Source organism: Aricia agestis, chromosome Z (assembly GCF_905147365.1).
Source record: "Aricia agestis chromosome Z, ilAriAges1.1, whole genome shotgun sequence".
NCBI lineage: Eukaryota > Metazoa > Arthropoda > Insecta > Lepidoptera > Lycaenidae > Aricia > Aricia agestis.
In genome coordinates this window covers 36734922-36757993 of record NC_056428.1, presented here as the reverse complement: position 1 = coordinate 36757993, position 23072 = coordinate 36734922, and the positions used below count along the sequence as shown (strand labels likewise).

Here is a 23072-nt window from a genome sequence, read left to right as displayed (position 1 = left end):
AGACTTCGAAGTCTGTCCGTCTGTCCATATGTCCACACTCCACAGCGTAATAAAGATGTATGTCTGTCTGTCTCCAGGCTGTATCTCAAGAACCGCTATAGCTAGACTTTTGAAATTTTCACAGATTGTGTATTTCTTTTGCCGCTATAACAATAAATACTAAAAAAATCAAAATAATAATATTTAATCTCAAAAAAATCACGTTTGTTGTATTGGGCCTCCATACAACAAACGTGATTTTTTTGGTCTTAATTGCTCTACATCATCTGTATCAATAATGGAAACACGTAGGCACTTGAATTTTTCATACAGTCCTTTATGATATGTGCAATTTAATATTTAATCTTAAAATAAAAATAAAATTTAGGGGGGCCCCATACAAAAAACCACGGAGCTCCTCTGTATTAGCTCCGTGAAAAAAACACAATTTTTGGCCTATTTTTGCTCTATAACGGTACGGAATACTCGGTGCGCGGGTCCGACTCGCACTTGGCCGATAATTATTTTAACGCGGCGTCACCTTTAACGTGAATAGATTACAGATAGACAGACACATTTTCGCATTTATGATTTTCAACTAATAGATAAGTATAACTGTTGGTTTGGAACATTGGAATTTTAAAGTCGGTTCAAAAATTGTACCCCCTAATACATAGTAGATATACCTACTAACAATAGGTATTTGCTTTTTTGTTGTTTCTTATCGGTACTGACGCAGTCGCGCTTTTAGATTTTTAGGATTACTTAACTACTTTTATTATATATATATATATTTTTAAATTACTTAAAACTAGCCAATATATTTTAGTTACATTCCTACTTAGTAAAAAACTTAGTTTACTTGGTTGATCATAATATAAAAAGTAAACACAATAGATACTAACAATAAAGTACAAGTACACGATTTCGTCCGCACGCAACAATGGTTCGCGCTCCCGTGAGCCATCACGAGACCGGCCAGTCACAGCTACGTATTATTGGAAGCAAGTCAATCTGGTGAGTCTGTCTGATGATATTTCATTTACAACAATCGCATCACCAATCAAGCACTACATATAGCGTAATTGAACATTCGTATCTTCTTCACTTTCAATAAAACCTTGCAATTTCATTGCTGACGTTAACCGGCGGCTCAAAATAAATATTATATGCTCAATGTTATATTTAGCCCACTCGTTCAAACTTGTACGAGGCGGCCAGTTGAATTGAGATTTGTATAGATCACAGATCATTTCAATATTAAGAGATTGTAATATCGATTCTGCCATATTAATTATTATTTATAAACAACATGAATTTATTGTGAGTTTGGTGCTAAAACACAAGTTGTGAGCGAAGGTGTTCAAGGTAACTGTGTTTCCAGTCCGAAATAATCCGTACACGAGTGATCATAATATACAACTTATTCACACCTATTTTCACACTAGCCCACGCAAACACATCGTGTTTTCAGTAGCTGATGCTAGTATTGGATCGAAATGTTGTGTTCTTAGTTTGACGGTGAAAATTTTGCTGGGTGCGTGTGAAAAGAGGAAAAAAATCAAAAGGCAATGGGCGCTGTAGTTAACCTAAATATTTAATAACAACCCTGAATAAATTAACTAAACATATGGAATCTGCATTGTCACCAGATAAAGAGAAAAATATACCACCGGTACCTTTACCGACCTATCAATGGGAAGATTTGCGACGAGCTCGTGAAGCCGGGGGATATCCCTGGACGCACTTAATGAAACCACCACTTGAAGGTGAAATAACCGCAGAGGATATTATAAGAGCCACAACACCAATTAGAAGTATGTCTCGTGAATTCTCAAGATCTCGAACCCAGTCTCCGGACTTTCGGGATTCCCAAAGAATTCTCAACTTAAACTCTTCTCCCGGCAGCAGCCGCAAACATAACGAAGAAGGTCAAGATGAAGGAGTTCATGTACCAAACTTCTCAAAAGAAATTTCTCTCGACTCAGAAGATGATCCAATGAAAAAGAATGAAGAACGGCCGGCAAGTCAGGCCAGTGCTTATCTCGTATCACCTTCGGAAAAACCAAAAAGTGTTTCTCCTAAAAGTATCTTGAAACGACGGGTACCAGAACAACAATATATTGGGGTTACTGAAACACGAGAAAAAACTAAGTGCTGTCATCCATTAGTGAATAAAATTAAACATTTGGCAGATAAAACATTACAAAAATTGGACAGAAACGATACTGAAAAATCACCTACATCAAAAAGAAAAAAAGCGGAAGAAGTCCAAGAAATAAGACAGTTGAGAAATTCCCCAAGCGCAGTTAAAAGACAAAAATTTAGCGCTATTAAATTAGGAAGCTCTGATGAAATGAGTAAAACAATGAGCATTGAAACTCCTCCACCAAGAATGAGAAAAGATCATATTTATGAAGATATTGAAGAACCTAAAGATGTAGAGTCCTCTGATTTACAAGAAAACTTAGAAAAGGAAGACACAAAAAGTAACAGTAACAAAGAAAACGACAGTTTATTAGAGAAAAAGTCGATGACTTCCCAAGACCCGAGCCTTGTTACGGATGACAATAATTCATTAAAAAATGATGAGCATATTATGGAAAAATTGCATATTATGAAAGATGCAATCAATAAGGAAGCTATTCTGCTGGATGAAGAAATGGATCAAGAGGAACCAAATGTAGATGAAGTATTTCAGAATCAAGTTGATGATAGTAGACCACCCGATTCACCTAATATTACTATAACTGAAATGCCGGATGACGATGAAAATGCAAACCACTTGGAACAATCAACAGCAATACCCATAGAAACGTCCCCCAGTCCAAGTCCAAGGGAACATGATAGAAAAAGGCATGAAGTAGAATTTATCGATCAAGATTGGTCTAAGCCTAGCAGGTAATAACTGTTTATTATTTTTTCTATTGAATTTGTTTAAAATTAACACAACTATGAGTACATTAGTAGTTATAGTAAAAAGCTTTGTTGTGTTCATGACATAATAATATCATTTGCATTGCGAACACGCTAGCCTCTCTCTGTTTGTTAAATATAGCCACAACGGGCACTGCTTCCTGCACATTGGGTAAGCTCTTTAAAATTGTCATCAGCGATCGTTGCTCGCGGGTGCTTTCATGCCAGTGATTTAGTTCATTTACTGACTGACTTTAACGAACACGTTTAGGCAATAAATCGCAATGAGGCCTTCGTGACTTGTACCTACTAGCTCGCGTTAAAAAGAATAAGTCCGAAATGCCTTAATACAAGGTATTTTGTATTAATTCGTACAAGTAATGAGTAAGCTCCGACGATGGACTTCCGAAGGTGGAACTCCTTTAGAGAAGCCCGTAAGACCTACTCGTGAAGGCAGTGTTCAGTTATTTACACCGGAAGTTCGTTGTGCCTGTCAGTTTTTTCAATGTGATTCATTACTACCTGAAAGAGTGAACCCAGTGGGCACGAGACCAACATCTCGAACTAGTAATCCGATTTCAAATATGCCGTAAGTAATTTTATGGGTTATACAAATTCTAACAATTTTTCATGCAAAATATATTAAAAATTGTTATAATTTCCCCGGCGACTGCTGAGGCTAAAACGAGCGCAGACTGTTGGCCTAATTGTGATTTCAGATGTGAATGTGAGTGTAGTTTAAATTTAAACTCATGCGACGCATAAAATTAGACACTGCGAAGTAAATATATTATACTGCTAAGCGAATTATTGTAAAATATTGTTATAATATTTACATGAATTTAATTCACGATACGTTTTTTACATAAACATTACAATTTTATACCTAATCGTAGGTGACGTTTAATACTTGCACCTATTAATTAGTCTTTTATTACTGCATTATTTAAATTACCTATTAACCTAGCGTTAAATAAGGCGACGCGCTTGACTTTAGAGGGCGTCCATTAATTGCGTGTGGTATTTTGACCCCAACTCCCTCGGTGAGATTTCGTAAGATTCCGCCCCCCCCCCCCTTAATCCCACGCAAGTTTTTCAAAATCTATGTAGGTATTGGCTGTAAATGTATTGATTATAATAATGATGATCAGATTTGGCCATGTTCTATATTTATAGATACACATATAATATAGAACATGGATATTTAAAAAAACTGTAAAATTTTTCACATAATTTTACCGTTTTTTTGCTGGAAAAAAATTACGTGATATTTAGTTTGATATTAAGTCCTTCAGGTACTTACCACGGGGCCAGACTGATGTTGTGTGAAGCGCCTATAGATATTATTATTATTAGTTACATTAAAGTTTGCTATATCTTCTTTTTATTTAATTTTCAGTGATCACGAATACGAAATTATCGAAAAGCCTCCGCCAAATATTATCTACACATCACCGAGTATAGATGATCAAACGCCCATTTCCAAAACTGATGATGAATTATCAAGCACAACATCACTTGAAAGAAAATGTCTTCAACATACGACAGATGATGAAGATCAAATTGAAAGTAAAGGTGTTATAGACGAAAAATCTGAAAACGTTATAAATGCTGAAGCACTGCAAAAGGACATTGAAGATAGATTTTTTGTAAATACACCATCAACAATGTCAAGAACAGAATGTGAAGTAAGTACAAGTCAAGTTGACTCATCTGCTTTAGAAAATTTACCTCTTAAACGAGAAAATCGTAACAAGACTGGAGAATCGCTAGACAGTAAAATACAACAAAGATTTAGAGAAGGCACAGGCAAGCTTAAAACACAAGCAGGAAAGTTGAGAACGAAGTTAAATAATTTAAAAACGAAACAATTTTCATCGCCAGAACGAACTAAGATCAATTCACAAGAGCAAAATGAAAATCGCAAGAAAGAACGACCTAAGCTTTCTTTTCCTGAAAGACCGAAGTTTACTTTACCAGATAGAAGAAAGTTTAGTTTACCAGACAGACCAAAATTCAAAAAAATTAATTTATCTGAAAAACTTACTTTTGGTGATAAAAAGAAGTTCACAATGCCAGAAAGGCCAAAGTTCAATATACCTGATTTACCGAAATTTAAAATGCCTGAAAAATCTAAGCAAATTTTCTCTAGTTTAGGAAGGAAAAAGAACAAACCTGATTTAAGAATATCAGAATCTAGTTCCGAATTAAATAATGTGGCAAGTGTCGAATTTGAAGCTAAAACTTATCCAAGGCTGTTTAATAAGAAGAAAAAAAATCAGATGACGAAAACATCATCTTCACCAACATTGAATAGAGAAGACACTCCACCACCGGTATTTACATTTACTCGAATGAAAAAGACATCTGAAAATACTCAAAAGTACATACCAGATAGTCCTGAACATCCACGTGAGTATGGAGCTCTTGACAGTGAAACTAGCTTTGAGAATGAAATGGAAGAAAGAAAGCAATTTGAAACAACATACGACTTTGATAAAGTAGACCCAGATTATGTCGATAAGGAAAATGAAGAGCCCGATTTTAAAAATATTTCAAGAAATGCGTCTTCGATTCCTGATATGTCACCGTCAATACAAGAGTACACACATATAAACGAAATAAATAATGACGAATTTTTTGTACGACCGAGAGGAATATCACGTGAAAACATTCAAGTCAGGGAGTATCTAAGTGACGAAATTCGACAAGCTTTTAATATTCCGAAAAATGTTCTGGCTTCAATGGGTAGTACGGAACCAGAGGCACAAAAAATGTACGTGACCCAAGCAGATGCAGATCCAGAACTTACTATTGAAGAAAACGAACAAATGCGATATTCTGTTGAGGACCTTAATGAAAGAGACGATGGATATTACACATTCCCGCCTATACGGCCCTCACGCGCTAAACGAAAAAAGAAGGAAATAGAATCCATACAGTATATGGACGAAAGTGTAAACGCAAGCATGCAATTTAGTGAAGTGGATTTAGGAATATCAGAAGATAATTTAAAAGAAATTCAAAATACTAACTTTGCTGAAGATAGCAAACTTACACATGAAACAGAATTTAGACCCGATCTTAATTCGATACATGAATATGCAAATGATGATATCATAGAATATCCTGATAATATTCCAATTCAGTCACAGACACTTCCGATGCCTCCAAAAAGAAAGAAAAAGTATAATAAAAATGAAATACGCCATTCATACTCCAACGATTTCAATACTTTTCCGTCACCAAATATATGGCAAGGAGAACAACAAAGTGAAGATGTAAGTATTACTTATTTGATTAATTATTATGTTTAGGCCGCCCAGTGCCAATGTCATGACTCATGTAGGTTTGATCCATCGTAACGCCTAAACTACTAATGAGAATTAATTGAAATAGATGAAGTAATTTTAGATACGTATTTTTTGAGTTATTTTCGGATTCCTCAGGTTCACGGCTTTAGAGAGTTGTCAATAATTGATTTGGTAGCAATCATTATAGATTACAGCTGTAATGTAGCTAGCTATAATATATCTAATAATCTTCTTATATATAAAAATGGATTTTCAAATGTGTTAGTCGCGCTAAAACTCGAAAACGGCTGAACGGGTTGGGCTGATTTTAGTTTTAAAATATTCGTAGAAGTCCAGGGAAGGTTTTAAAGTGACACGAAGTTCACCGGGACAGCTAGTTATATATAATTATGTATACATTGGCAAAGATCCAATATAGATATTAGTTATTTTCGAAGGTGTAATAATAATATTTCAGATATTTATGCCTTTAGCTGTTTCGTAACGGTTTTATTACTTAGTCTTTTGTGTAAAGTAAGAAAGTATAGTTATAAGTTTGACGTGTCTGTCTGTCGGTCTGTCTGTCTGTCTGTCTGTCTGTGGCATCGTAGCATCCAAACGGGTGGACCGATTTTAATCTAGTTCTTTACTATAATTTTATTATAGTCTGTTCGCAATTCAAATAAGTAGTGAGAAGGTAAAGGGGTTTGGGTAATATTGGTGTCATTTTCAAATCTCGCGGCCACTCACCAAACCGGCATATTATGTAAGAACATATCAAGGGGAGTAAACTTTATTATGGGGGACATACAACTAAACTATATCGGAGCCGAGATATTAGGCATTTTAAGTTCGTATTTTCAACTAAACGTAAATTCAATCATAACCTGAATATTCAGGAGAGTACAAAAAAACGGCGTTATTTATAAGCTTAAAGCCTTCCTCGATAAATGGGCTATCCAACACAAAAATATTTTTTCAAATCGAACAAGCAGTTCCTGAGATTAGCACTTTCAAAACACAAACACTTCAGCTTCATAATATTAGTATACAGGGTATAAAGATACTAAGTGATAATACTTTAGGGTGTGTACTGTGTATGAGTCCCGTGTATAGAGTTTACTGTAAAAGTAGCATCCTTTTCTCGAACCAATTCAAGCTCTTTTTGACCCCCTATAACTTCATTGTGGATAAACCAAAAAGCCTGAATTTTCAGTTGCTAAGCAAGCATTGTATAAACACGGTATATTTAAAATTTTATTCAATTTGCACCAGTAGTTTAAGAGCTGTAACTTGTTAAACTTTCTTAATTTTGTCACTGACTGACTGACTGTTATACATTTGTAAGATTTCAAAGTTAGGTACATTAATTGCAATTTATGAATCATTGTACCGGTACCATCGATATTTCCGTACGTATATTCGAAGGAGTAATAGTTGTAGATAGGTATCTAATATATATATGAAGCACTAGCTTTTGCCCGCGGCTTCGCTCGCGTGGAATTAAAAAATCGCGTAAAATACAAATATTCTTGTAAACCTTTTTTGGAAACCTGACGTTTTTCCAAGACCAAAAGTAGCCTATGTTACTCTTCATCCTTTCAACTAAGTCTACGTCAAAAATCAAGTCAATTGATTGGTTCGCTAGGCCGTGAAGGAAGGACAATCAAACAAACAAACAAACACACTTTCGCATTTATAATAATAATAATAGTTTAGTATTAGTATGGATATATTGGATAGTAATGAAAGGCAAGTAATATAGTAATATTGTATAGTGTATACATAATGATTATATTATTATTAATTGTTAGTTTTATTTGTTTCTTATAAAAATCGTTATTGATATTTATAGTAGTAAAAGGTACCAAAAAGGAGAAACGTAGGACTCTACAAAAAGAAGTGAAATCCCATCAAAAACATCCTGTAAAAAAACCCAAATCTCGCAGCTTAGTTTTTATTCCGTAAAAATTTATGAGATCCATGCAATCCAAGTCGGTTAATTTATTCAGTCCCTACCTAGGGAACCTTCTGTCTCAAGTTATTACGTAAGTTATTATCATATTATCAATATTAAAAATCTTTTACGTTTTAAATAAAAAGATCGACTTGGACATCGCATGAAAACACAATGTATCTTCCAATTTATACATAGCTATTAAGTATATTATTATTAGATTGTTTAGTCTATTGCGCTCCATGCGATTGATGCAGGCCCGTAGTGCTGTGTGATACTGTATAGTGTTATACTAAACAATCTAATCATGCGATGTTCAAGTTGCTCTATTTATTTAAAACGTAAAAGATTTTTAATATTGATATGATAATAACTTACGTAATAACTTGAGACTGAAGGTCCCCTAGGTAGGGACTGAATAAATTAACCGACTTGGTATTGCATGGATCTCATAAATTTTTACGGAATAAAAACTGAGCTGCGAGACTTGTTTTTTTTACAGGATGTTTTTGATGGGTATTATACTTACCCTAACTTAAGTATTATCACTTATGTTACAACCTGATCTATAAACAAGAAAAATTAATTATTAATTTCATCATTTACTTTTAATTTTAGTTATTCGTACATTTAGGGAATGACTTAATCATTTAACATACAATGAGATTTTTAACTATTTATTTTGCTTTTGCAAAAAAATGCAAATCCATTTTTTCTCGAATTTCTCGTTTTGATTTTTTTATATTTTTTTGTAAGTACATAGTTAATCTTCTTATATTATAAAAATGGATTTTCAAATGTTAGTCGCGCTAAAACTCGAAAACGGCTGAACGGATTGGGCTGATTTTAGTCTTAAAATATTCGTAGAAGTCCAGGGAAGGTTTTAAAGTGACACGAAGTTCACTCTGACAGCTAGTATTCTATAAAACATTCCTGCAGCTGTACAAATCTATATGAGCCGAGCCGAAAGTAAATTAAAAGCTGGACTGAAAATTCTGCCGAAAGCTGGTGGCGTCGGACATCATACTACTTTGTATACTGCAAAATTCCCTAAATAGTGGAAATAATCGACATTATAATATTATGGGAACAACACTCTAGAGTCATTTTACCCACAACACATTAATACACAAGAACAATAATTATAATTGCCTAATATTGCATCCGGCCCTTTGAAAACCACTGTCTAATGAAATATAGTCTCAAGTCTGGCTATATTTTAGCCGGACGAGAGTTAAACCCAGTGTGAAAATATGTATGAAAAATTATTACCTATTCATATTTGACGCGGACGAATTCGTGGGCAATAGTTAGTGAGAAATATATATATATCCAACAGATTAATATACCCTTTCTACGCCTGTTTGTTGAGGATAGCTCCATAAAGTAACGTTAATTACTATTGATTTTGTGTTAATAATAAGCAAAAATAAATATACTAAAATAATCGTAGCTCAGCTCTGATATTACTTAGAATAGAACAATTTTTATTACTAATATATGTTTCTCTAATGTAGTGCTACAAAAAAGTTATGGTTTTATCACTGGCCGCTGGAAAAAATATTATTTTTAACAAAAAATTAAAACCGACTTCCAAGGTAAAAACAATAATAATATGAACTAAAAAGTATTAAATAACTCTTACTCTATAATAGTGCCTTTTTCAGAATTCATCTAAATCTCAACTATTTCTGTACATACTACAGTCTTCATTATTTGAAGTCGGTACCAGCTAATTTAAGCGTGAATTCAGTCAATGTCAGAATATCTGAAGCTTTTGGGACTGGTACCGACTTCAAAGTAATGAAAACTGTAGTATGTACAGAAATAGTTGAGATTTAGATGAATTCTGAAAAAGGCACTATTATAGAGTAAGAGTTATTTAATACTTTTTAGTTCATATTATTATTGTTTTTACCTTGTCAGTCGGTTTTAATTTTTTGTTAAAAGTAATAATTTCACTCTTTTTAGTTATCTACAAGCTAAGGCTTTATGCGTAAATAACCACTACGTATGTTAACTTTTCACATTATGTTACTGTAAGCGAAATTGTGGTAAATGCTTGCAGTTATCTAAGCGATGCTGCAATTTAAAAACTTTTATCTTTAAAGGTTCAGGAGTTCTGTTCAGTGCCTTTAGACCAAGAGACACCTTCGTATGAACTTTCTCTTATTCGTAACATATGTTTCAGTTACTATAAACAACATTTTAACTACTATGAGTCTTTTGATAAATTTCAAGGATTTCCCTCGATTGCTCATAGATCCCATCATCAGCTCACCACTTTCGTAATTATTACACAAAATCAAGATTATACCCTATATACCAACACAAGAATTTTGAAAATCGGTCCACAAACAGCGAAATAATCATCAAAAACATTTGCTTCGATGCAAAATATCACGAAAAGCATCAATAATTGGGTCATAATGTGATGACCCATGGCATAATTATGATTTTGATGATGATGATCAAATAAATTTATGTGTTGGCTTATGCTTTCAGTTGTTTAAACAACGCCGAAATCCCCGAACATGTATCTATAAGGATTCAAAAGTTCTGTTGCGTACCTTCGGATCCAGGGTATAACTTGGTGCGAAATCTTACTTTTTGGTAGCATTTACTTCGAATGCTTCAGAAAAAATTGAAATCACTATATGTTTCCATACAAATTTCGAGGAGTCCCCTCGATTCCTCCAGGATCCCATCATCAGATCTCCACTTTTGTGAACATGGTACCAAATTTGAGTTAAACCCTATACAACACAAAAAGAATTTTGAAAATCGGATCACAAACGGCTGAGTTATCGTTGAACATACAAAAAAAAAAAGATACATACAGCCGAACGTATAACCTCCTCCTTTTTGGAAGTCGGTAAAAAATGAAACAATTCGGGGCTTATTTTTGAGAAAAAAAATGTATTAAAATCGCCAATTTTGCTTTAGTCACCGTCTAAATCAACAAAATCATTCATTCAATTTATAAGATTATAATATCTCGAGGAACTTTCGCATAACTGCAATCAATCATAGATATTTTCTATTTTAATTAAAATATATACATATTGTCTAGTTGAAGTTTTTTCTTTTTAATATTTTTGTGGATAAATATAAAATAATACAATATAAATAATCCTTATTATATAATATAATAAAACTTACTTATTTTGCAGATTATCGTTTATCGCACCGAACATGAGTACATCGTACCACACTCTGAAGCTGCTTTTACAGAGCAGAGTCCTGTTCCACCAAGGCGATCTAGATCTAGAAGTTCTAAAGGTACTTCAATTTGCGATGATGATCGAACATCCCATGGCGCGGAATCCTTAACTCTGGATACTCATTTACCCCAAGATTTTGAAGAAAAACCAGTACGCCAAGAAAGTCCAGGATATGCAACCGTTGACAAAGGCTCGACGGGTTACAAACAAACTTTTAGATCAAAAAGTAAAACACCACCTCTGAGGCGACGTAAAAGCAATAGTTCCGAAAGGAAATACTATACCGTCTCTGGAACGAAAAATGTAAAACCGAATCGTCCACCTAGAAAAAAATCATCGTCAAGTTTAATGACTTTAGACAGCTTTAATAAAAATTCGATCATGAATGGAGATACACAGTATGATGAAATAGAAGAACCAAAATTTGATGAAGTACACAAAGATTTAAAATCGGGGCCAGTTGTAAGTAAAATGAAAGATAGACCTTTACCTCCACCTCCTCGACCTCCAAGGGGACCAAAAAGAAAAAAAGATACAAATGAAAATATGGATGATTATACCAAAAGCAATTTAAAGGAACAAGATATAGCAGAGATAGAAGTGTCTACTCAAACTGATACGCTTCCAGACGATGTGGATTTTGAATTAGGAATTGACGACCATTTGGACATATCTATGTCTAGTTCACTGAGAGACATTATTGATGAGGAGTCCATTATCGGTAAAGCAAGTAAGCCAACCAGCCCACACATTTCTCGACCAAGCTCAAGATCCGAGAAGTCTTTAAAGTTGTCAGATCCAAAAATGGCAGAATTGTCAAAATCGCACATTGGGAGGACTTCTCCCACAGTGATATTAGTAGAAAAAAGAGTATCAAGTCCAACGAGAATAAATGAAAGGGATGTCATATTAACAGAAGCCTCTTTAACAGTTCAGCCAATTGACATAGATGAGTCTAAGATTCCAGAGGTGCCGCCACTACCAAAACAAAGATCTACTATGCGACCTTCGCAAAGCTCTAAAGAAGTTGTGTGTCAAGAATCTGAGCGAGCCCTGGAAAGAGTATCAGATACTGGCCGTGATGTTCAGTTAGACAATTTAGTAACTCAGAGACTACAAGTAAAAGATCTCGATGTAGGAAGACTTAATGTATCTGAATTACAAGCAAGTAAGATTCTTGTATCTGAAATAGAAGGAATGACTTTAAATGTAAATGAGTTTGATTCAAAGACAGGAAACATTTCTGTTAGTGGACTTGAGCTTTCACAATCTGTAATTGACGAGATTGTAAAGAAATTCGCTGAAATATCTACATCCCAAGGACGTCAAACTTTGACTCCACAAAGTGTAGATGTGCCTAGGCCTGTAAGTCGAGAAGAAGAAACACAAACGGAACCGGCAGGTGAAAAGACTTATGACGAGAGACCGGAAATCCGGCCACCCTCCCCAATCGCTCTTCTCTCAGATGCCTCTTTACCCCCTCAAAGACCACCACCTCCCGATTTAACACCTCTTTTGCTTTCCTATTTACAAGACGTGGCACCTACTCAGTTTCAAGCAGCACGTCCCTCTAGAGAACGTCCAATAACAGAATTTTTTGAATCACAGTTTCAAACTCCACATCCTCCTACTCGAAGATCTAAGCGTAAGCTTCCAGTTCCTCAAACAGAGTCTAGTTCAGAGGATGATAAGCCCCGACCGTCACCGAGACGCATGCCGCCAACCAAGGCTCAAGAACCAACTATCACTGAGGCTGGAGCGCAGTTCCTTCGAGTCTGTCAAAACTCTATTAGTAGAACTTTGAGAAACATCTTTAACACATTCATGTCTTACATTAGCAGAGCAGAAGACAAGAAAGATGTGCAGATGGCTATGGTTATATTCTTGGTTTTGATTGCTGGTTTAATAATGCTTGGACTCAGTGACAGTCGCACAATACATCATCATCACTGGGAATTTTTCAACCCCCCGGATACCAATAAATAGGTTGCTTATAAATTTTAATTAATTGTTGTATTAGTTAATGATTTTAAAGACTTTATTCTTGTTATATTCTTAAGATAATTACAAAATATAGCATTATAACAGTAAAACAATAAAAATAACCTTTTCAAAAACACAAAGCATTTATAAAATTCTCTACACAAAACACTTTTAATTAATAGCTATAGTATATTATAACGCTAAGACGGTAGCTCTAAATGTTAAATATTTTATTTACTTGCATCGGAACTAATAAATAACCTACTTTATATGAAGAAGTATTATCTATAGAAGATCTTTAGATCTAGTCACCATAATATTATTAATATTTTAGTGTCTATCATATCTACAATTATTACAAACAATATTGTAATGTAATGTTATAACTGTATTGTGACCGCACGGTGGATGTAGGCTTTTGTGTGGTTTGGTGTTATGCATTTGTAAGTTCATTTTTGTTGTTTACATTTATAAACGAAATAAAATTGTTGGAAAAGTTATGGTATAATTTTTTTAATATGTGATTTGAACCCATTCTAGGAAATACCGAATAAAATTTTTAATGTTGTGTAGCTGTACATATAGTTGTGTATCATAGTGTGTGTATTATAACATGATTATATAGCATTTTATATTTGAACTGAGTACCTAAATGGTAAAATTGTTTTACAAGACGTAATTAATAATAAGCATAGGTATATTTTCATAAAATTAAAATAAAAGAAATTACCTTACTTACCTACTTTGAGTTTTCAATGCAATAGCTTAGCTAAGGCTATTATGTATTGTTATTCTGTTATTTAAATCGAGATAACGGTTATTTATTAAAAACATCTTAGATCTTAATATTTATTCATAAAAATAAACTTATTTCAAATATTCTAACTTGATTCTAACTCTTCTTGTGAATCCATAGAGAAAAAATAATACACGGGCTGTGTGAATCTATTTTGTAATTTGTCTTGTGTCCAAGAAACACTGGAAATTGCTCTCTAAGCAAAGCAGAGAGCTTTGAAGACCAAAAATTTGGCCTTGGGTGACGTCACTTATGTATTTTGTCCTCCGTGATTTTTTCTCACACTTTGAGGTGACCATGATTGACCTATACTACTACTATTATTATATTCTGTCTTATAGTCTATAGGTACTAAGGATTTTATCAAATACTAGCTGACCCGGCGAACTTCGTACCGCCTAACAGTCAATTGAATGTCGTGTTACTTTTTAGCTGAACTAATTTAGGCTTTGATGAACGTAAAACAATGATACAAAATAATATATTTATATAGATAGAAACAAAAAAGTATTTTATTATGATGAATGATGATGAAAACATACATACAGAATGAGAATAAGAATAAAAAATAATAATTAAGTACTTCAAACTCATGTCAGAAAAAAATTATTGAAAACTATGTTGTGCAGATTGGGAAAAAAAATAAAACTGGTATTAATTCAATATCCGAAATATAATAAAAAGGCAAATTCACTGCAGGACTGCCGTGCTGTCCTGCCGTGAATGGGCCCTTTAACAGTGCCTGAACTTTCGAGACATAGACAATAGCTCAAAGAGTATATAACTACTACGTATGAATAGCTTATCAAGAAAAATCATAGACAACCTATAAAAAGAAAATTACACTTTTGTTAACCTGTAGATTTTTTTTCCTTAATCTTATAACCTTTACCAATTGATTTTTTATTCCCTAAATTCCGTTCCTTTCCGATGATTTTATGTTTTTACTGTAGAATAAATCTTAGGTATTATTTTCGGGAATTAAAAATTAAATAATTAATAAATAATTTTCGAAAGTTAATGTCTAAAACAAACAAATATAACAGTACCTGAACTTTGTAGACATTTTACAAAAAATAAATTTCTGAACGCGCACATGATGTCTTCAGAATAAAATAAAGTTGTGGCTTAAAAGTCTCAGCAACCAGGCCATAAGCTCCAAAAAAATAAATAGTTGTTACACTATTTGACAGGATTGGACAACAAATGTTTGACATGTAATAAACAAATCAGCATCTATTGAAATGATAAAGTATTCATTAATCATTACACATATCGAGTTTTCATTGTTTTTAAGATGTATTCTGCTATTCGGGACGGAAACAAATCCAACAAATCAAAAACCATGGCAATCGGTCCAGCCGTTCTCGAGTTATAAGTGTTGTAACAAACACGACTTTCTTTTATATATATAGATAAAGAAAATAATGGCGTATAGATTACATATTTTAAAAACATAATTTTATTCTGTAAAAATTAGAGGACAAACGAGCAAACCGGTAACCTGATGGAAAGCAACGGTTGCCCATGGACACTCGTAATATCACTGAGTTGCCGTATGATGATACTGTTTTATTTATACTCAAAAAAACTGTGGTTCTCAGCTGTTATATAGTAGCACTGATCTCCATTATACAAGTATCGTATGATGGATCTATGATACCCACTTTTTTTTGTGCCATTTGAAGCGGAATCAGCGCCCCCATTATTAGGGTAGAGAACTAAATTTGACGTAACCATTGGTAACCATGTATGTATTTTAATTCTCTATGGCTTAATCGTTCGAATTGTTTGTGTGTTTTTAAAGTGTTTTAAAAGGTTTTACGCGATTAAGTAATATATAAATAAATGGTGGTAGTTCATACTTAAACTCAAAGACTTCTATTGTTTAAATAGAAGTCTTTGCTTAAACTATGAAAGGGTGTATGTTATGTAAAACACGGTACAAAAAGGAATGTGGGGTTACATTTCACAAGTAAGTGATTTTAACAGCTCATTTCTACGATATTAAACTTTTATTGATAATATAGGCACTTAAAAATGTAGCACTAATCTTATTATACCGTATTCACCACATATTTACGTTTACGTTTTACCGATTTTTGATATTACAATAAAATTCAATAGTGCTGGAGTTTTCTGTCGATAAAACTTATCGATATCTATAATAATTGTATTGAAATCTCCGATAACCGATTTTTATTATCAAATACATATTATGCTCTTAAAATAATTGACAGGTTTCCGTCTGACGAAGGAAGACTGGAATTATGGCTGAAAAAAATTGAAAAGCCTGGTTGGCGTCCGAAAATTGCTACTACCGCTTGCCGTTACTATTTGAAGTGTACAAACGTTCTCTGTGAAAATATGTATTCAAACGTTACATATTTATTTATGGATCGCATTATTCAATTAGTTAATTTCCCTCGCACTTTTGCAATCAGCGCCAAAATGCCGAAAATCAAATGAGATAAAGTAAATCGATAAAAATTGGCTTGCTAGATCCATAAATAAATAGGAAACTTTTATATTATTACTAGACTTTCCGCGCGGCTTCTCCCACGTAAATATCTAATTACACAGACAAATTGGTCCACAAATAAAAGCCTATATAATCCTTCACGTTATACATTCCCCTGCTTTTTCCACATTTTCCTCTATTTTTTAGCTCCTATTAGTCTCAGCGTGATAAAATATATAAAATGGGCTGTCTAACACTGAAATAATTGTTCAAATTGGACCAGCAGTTCCTGAGATTAGAGCGTTCAAACAAACAAACTCTTCTGCTTTATAATTAGTTACAAAATTGTAAACTTTATTTTAAAAGATTAATTTTTTTCTCACTTTTTTTGGTAAAAAAGTGGGCCCCGTGCGAGTTTCTTACGCCGGTTCTTCTCGCCGGGCTAGTTCCCGAACCGGTGGTAGGCATCATGTAGGACTTTCTGAAAACATTTATTTTAAATTTATTCAGAAATAAAACAATTTTGATTTTGATTGATTTTGATTTTGATATGATGAGATTAGTTAGGGTCTAATCACACAGAACACTTATTCAGCTTTGTTCAGCTTTAATACGATACACTGACTGTAGCACTACTTTGATAATATTAGAAATAAAAATTAGAAAATACAATACAACAAAGTTTTCGTTAGCAGCTTATCTTCAGTTTTGTTTTTAGTTTTTCGTAGTGATAACTGGTAAAAATAAATGGATTATAGATAGGTACTGCTACTTCACGTTATCTACGTATGAAATCGTTGTTAATTTATTACGCCTATCTAAATTACGGAGAGGAAGTCTGTAATCTTTAATACACATATGTAGCATTTGTATTATTCAATTTAATATTTTTGTCCTAATGGTCGAAATTATCTGAATCTGGAAACATTTTATCGATAATAGAAAAGACAGTTGTACATCACTAGTATTAGTTCCAAATATTCCCACTACTGCTATCAGCGCGGCGCCAATATGGCGACATGATGGCGACTTTCAAACGTCATTTTTACGTCAAATTTAGTTCCTATCCCTAATATTGGGGGAGCTGATTCCGCTTCAAATAGGCACAAAAAATAGCTGTCATTTTAAAGGGTATCATCAGTCCAGCGTACTTGTATAATGAAGGTCAGTGTATAGTAGCCATTTTATAATATGTGGTTAGATTTTTTTCTGTCTGTATGTTTGTTTTTATTCGCGTTTACTATAATATTTTAGTCCACATTAGTTTTACAAAGTTGCAAGAATGTCCTAACTTGAATACACGACCTGACTGGGCTATGAGTTATGACGCGGGATGACTGGTGTGTACAATGTACTATCAGAGAAGTTGAATCCTATGCAAATCGGGGACCTAAGTAGTTTGGTTGCGTTACGTCAAAACCAGCTGACAGATCACAATTAACATTGAATTGACATAATTCGACCAAATAACGTTGGTCTGTCAATTGCATAGGAATCAACTTCCTTGATGGTACATCCACCGCACCGAGCTCAGAATGATAAAACTGCTAGTTGCTACATATTTAAAACAACAAAATTTTCAGCCCTCAGCGGTTTTCACAGATGCATCAATTGTCTTCTACCAACTTGGTATCTGCTTGCTTAGCATTGGAAGATTTGTTTCCGGTTAATATTTACAAATCCGAGCTCGCTTAACGCTTTATCATGGTCTTTAAACATAAAATAAATGTCATGTTGTCGTTAAATCTATGACCTTATTTACTTTGAACTCAGAAGGAGGAGTTTTATTCCAGAATCTATAATTATTTCCCCTCTACAAAGACAAGAAACAAATCTTCCAACGACATGCTAAGGGGGCTTTTGTGTGTGAACCCTATGAATAGGGATGATGACAAGGTCAAAGATTAGCGAATTTTGTTAATAAAATAAAGAAATCACGGTAAAAAATAAGTGTTCCCAAAATTTCAGCTTGATAGCATTTATATTTTTTTTGTAATGCGCCTTCAAAGTTGGATATTCAAGTCGATTTTTTTTTCAATTAAATTTCTTAATATTTGTATACAATTCGATAACTTATGCATTAAAAATCAACTTTTGTTATGAAACCACTTTCATTTAATATACTTGTCGAACAAAGTTGTCTCCCGATGCGTACAAACTACGAAAGACTGACGTCATACTTTGTTAGTACTTTGTATGGAGCGTTTCGGGCAGGTCTTATTTATGAGATATTTGAATTATCATATTATCTTGGTGAATTTTAAAGCTATCAGAGTCATTCTTTCAACGATGTTTCTATTTTTTAAGTGTCTTTCAATTACCGATAAGAAAAAAAAATAGTCATCATGCCTTTCGCGGGTTCATGAAGTTGATGGGGGCGACCAATATATGGCGTTGAAATATTTGCGAGGTACTAAAGGAACAGACGCTCCAATTTGGTCGGCACCGAACGCCGAGGGAATAACGATCTCAGAACGTAAGATAATAACAAGAATATTAGACCTATAAAAAGAATTTCCCTGTTTGTGGGACTTAGCTCACAGAGATTACGCTAATGCCAGTAGGGCATGGATACCGGTAATCGGTATTACCGGAAAACCGGTAATACCGCACCATTTAGATCATTTTTAAATACCGGTACTAAAGAGAAAAATACCGGTTTTTCGGTATTTTAGCTTTAATATATTTTTGTATACGCACACGTGTTTTCAACACAATATTATGATTTATGAAACAATTGAAAGTATACCAATACACTCAAAATCAACTGCTAGTAAAATAATAGTTTTGCTGTGTGTGTGTGAGTCCTGTGTTGGCATATTTCTTAGTCACATTTATTATTATAATAATGTTACGTGCTAGGGTTCGAAGGATTTGGAGAGAAAGACCTGCTGACTCTTATGCTGTGTATTTCATGAAGAACATCTGGTACTCTCGTTCTTGGGACAACTATCTGAAGATAGACCTATCTGCCGTTAGTCTTTTCCCATTTTCGGTAGAGTATTCCGTTTTGAAGTATCAGACTGTCCCATTGCGCCCAGTACACTCCAGTTTTTTTCCATGTGATGATGTGCCGATGGTCGTCATTTCTTTCTTGAGCCTCCCATCATTACATTATTCTCCCAGAGACCCGAAGGACTTGTTCTCGTTAACTTTAATGTTACTTCGTTAGATTCCTGCTTAACACAATGTTTGCAGTCTTCCGAACACGGCCTTTGTGAAAGTGCGTCGGCATTCCCATGCGTCTTTCCGCTGCGGTGTTCCGTCTTGAAGTCAAACTCCTGGAGCTGTTCATGTTCAATCCATCGAGCTACTTGACCTTCTGGATTCTTGAATTGCAGTAGCCACTTCAAGGCTGCATGATCAGTTCACCGTAAAAACTGTCTGCCGATGAGATATTTGTTGAAATGTTGTAGCGTCTTTACGACAGCCAAGAGTTCCCTTCTTGTCACACACTAGTTTCTAGACAGAATCCAGAGGGCTTAGATAATGATTTGCTAAAATATGCAATAACAATTACTTCTCTTTCACCCTGTTTTTGAGATACCTAACACCCCTCCGATGGCCGTGTTACTTGCATCCGTGTTGACTATAAACTGACCTTCAGTTTGTGGATACTCCAGGATTGGTGTTTCACACAGATGTTTCTTCAGTTTCTGAAAAGAATCTTCAGAAGTCTCATTCCAACTAAATTGTCGTTTATCTTGTCAGCCGATGTAATGGTTTGGCTATCTCCGAGAATCCCTTAACAAAATGCCAGCATGAGCATAGGCCGAGAAATGCCACGCACTTTGGTTTTGTTCTTAGGGGTTGGCCAATTTTGAACTGCTTCCAGTTTCTCCGGCTCTGTCTGGGTTCTATCACTGGAAACTTATATGTAAATGATAGTCGTTTTTTTAATGTTTAAATTGTAATGTACTTAAGGAAGATTTTTTTAGTTATTTGTTTAGTGTAAGGAACAAAACACTGTTTAACAGTTAAACTTTAAATAAACAAATTGATTTTAATATTTTTTTTTTGTTTATTCGATTAAATTATAAAGGATTTAGCGTTTTTTTAATAAATACCGCAAAAATACCGAAAAACCGGAAAACCGGTTTTTGAAAAATCAATACCGGTATTATACCGGTATTGCAAAAATTCCCAATACCGCCATGCCCTAGATGCCAGGCATCAAGCAGCAAGCTTATCTAATTATGCTAGATGTTTTAAGCCTTTTGCAGCGATGATGTAGCAACAATGGCTGCCGCAAATCGCTACCAACGCTATTTTAGCATTTTTAGATAATACCGGCGGCATGATGTTTATGCATCGACGGCAATTATTATAATAGCCTACTAGTCACTAGATGACGCCCGAAACTTCGTTGCGCTAAAACTCGTTTATCGCGTAGGAACCGTACATTTTTCCGGGACAAAAAGTATGGAGGGTCTCCTGGGGGTGGGAGTCGTACGGGGAGGTTTTCCTCATCCAACCCATCCCTCCTCAACCTATCTCACCAACAAAATCGTTGGGCATGATTCTAAGCTTTAGCCTTACAGAACTCTAACCAGCTGATTCTTTGTAACGTTGTCCTACAAATAGAACATATTTTCCATATCCATATTTTAGGACCATCAAATCAAAGTTTGAAATCATTTCTATCGCTGATAGTTACTTACTTTCGAGATTTTCATTACCACAATAATAACAGTATTTCTCCACTATTTAATGAATGTTATTTATACCTATAACCTTCCTCTTGAATCACTCTATCTATTAAAGAAAACCGCATCAAAATCCGTTGCGTAGTTTTAAAGATTAAAGGGAACAAAGGGACATGAGGGAAAAAAGCGACTTTTTTTATAATAATTACTAGCTGTTACCTGCGACTTCGTCCGCGTCAAGATCCCACTAACAGCGAAGTTATCCTAACAAATATAAAAAGTAAAATTTATCCTCCTCTTTTTTTGAAGTCGGATAAAAAAGTAGCCTAAGTTACATATGCTATCTGCCAAAAATAGTCCCGTCAAAATTGCTCTAGCCATTTTGGTGTATTGAACCCTATGTAGATTCGCATGTTGTAAAAAACCGGCCAAGTGCGAGTTGGACTCGCCCATGAAGGGTTCCGCAGCAGCAATAAGGTTTATTTTTATGAAATTAAGAGGTTTTTGATTTATTTTCATATTTCAGTTGATTTAATGAAAGTTAAATTAAGGTTTACCATTTATGACGTTTAAAAAAAACTACTGGCTAGATCTCGTTCGAACCAATTTTCGTTGGTAGTTTTTATAGTAATGTACATCTTATATATTTTTTAGACTTATCATGCCCCTTTAGAAGTTAGAGGGGGGGGGGGACACCCATTTTTCCACTTTGGAAGAGTCTCTCTCGCAAACTATTCAGGTTATAAAAAAATGATGATAAAATAGTTTATTTATTTATTTATTTAGCTTACATAACATCATAGGTAAAGGAGTTCACAATATTTAGGTTGCTTACAATACATTGCATGATTCGAGTGTACACTTATTTAAATTGCATTAGGAATTACAATATTATTATTTAACCAGGGGACCCCAAACTAGGCAAAGCCTGTATCTTGGTGGCCCATTTTATTTATTTACAAAATATGATTTAACGTGAGTCCGTGCAAAAGAACAACCATCATTAAAAGACTACATTAATTATGTTACAATTGTTACAAAATAAATATCACACAGTATTATAGAAATCACTTAATGTAAACAATTCATAATATAATTATATATATATATATATATATATATATATATATATATATATATATATATATATATATATATATATATATACACATATATATATATATATATATATATATATATATATATATATATATATATATATATATATATATTATATAATAATATTAAACAAATATCGAAGTATAACTAGTAAGTACATTTGTTTTATTTTATTTTAGTTATTTTGAATAAATATATTTTTTTAATTTAGTGATATAAAAATAGTGTTATAGTAAATTTGATTTTTAATTATACAATTTCATTAGATTAGATATGATATTATAAACCTTAATATTATGATTTATATACATGTGATTCTCATACTCTTTCACTTCACTTCGTTCGTCACTGCACTTTTTTGGTAATTGTTTATATTTTTAGCACAATAAGAAGTAATGAGCCAAATTAAACTATTAAGTTTGAATTTCGGAATATTTCCGCAGACTTTTTCCGCGGAAAATCTGTATCGAAAGCTATATATTTTACTTAAATGTACACGAATACATGAAATCTTCTTTCAAATTCATTAAGATTTTTTACTGTGTATTTATTTATTTGTAAGATCATCTTATTAGTTATTACTTATTACTAATAACAGGTTGTTTGCCTAATATTTAATCGAGTGACTGTAAATTACAGTTTTAGGTGTCAAAATTACTAAATTTGGGTTACAGAATTACTAATTGAGCGACTGAGAG

At 33.7% G+C, this 23072-nt stretch overlaps 2 protein-coding genes across 5 annotated transcripts in view; both read left to right on the top strand.

The window, feature by feature from the left end:
- The first annotated feature begins 958 nt into the window (after positions 1-958).
- On the top strand, positions 959-13513 carry LOC121738936. 4 transcript variants are annotated; one of them, XM_042131218.1, is made up of 4 exons: positions 959-996; positions 1632-2880; positions 4295-6176; positions 11319-13513. In XM_042131218.1, the coding sequence occupies exons 2-4, from the start codon at positions 1730-1732 to the stop codon at positions 13353-13355; spliced, it is 5070 nt and encodes a 1689-aa protein (XP_041987152.1). In that variant the 5' UTR covers positions 959-996; positions 1632-1729; the 3' UTR covers positions 13356-13513. The 4 variants fall into 4 exon arrangements, with proteins under 4 accessions (XP_041987152.1, XP_041987150.1, XP_041987149.1 ...); XM_042131216.1 differs by lacking the exon at positions 959-996 and adding an exon at positions 1183-1347; XM_042131215.1 differs by lacking the exon at positions 959-996 and having other exon boundaries at positions 1366-2880.
- Positions 13514-19031: 5518 nt separating this feature from the next.
- Positions 19032-23072, top strand: part of LOC121738937 (cGMP-specific 3',5'-cyclic phosphodiesterase-like) — a 222251-nt gene continuing 218210 nt past the window's right edge. The window contains exon 1 of the mRNA XM_042131222.1: positions 19032-19085. The gene's annotated coding sequence lies outside the window, so the exon portion shown is untranslated. The remainder of the gene's footprint in view (positions 19086-23072) is intronic.

What these genes read in the sequence shown, in the direction of transcription:
- LOC121738936 (XM_042131215.1), top strand. Translation starts at nt 1,610, where the DNA reads ATGGAATCTGCATTGTCACCAGATAAAGAGAAAAATATACCACCGGTA. An exon ending in GATTGGTCTAAGCCTAGCAG is followed by an intron (nt 2,881 to 4,294) that starts GTAATAACTGTT and finishes TTTAATTTTCAG; the next exon opens with TGATCACGAATACGAAATTA. An exon ending in GAGAACAACAAAGTGAAGAT is followed by an intron (nt 6,177 to 11,318) that starts GTAAGTATTACT and finishes CTTATTTTGCAG; the next exon opens with ATTATCGTTTATCGCACCGA.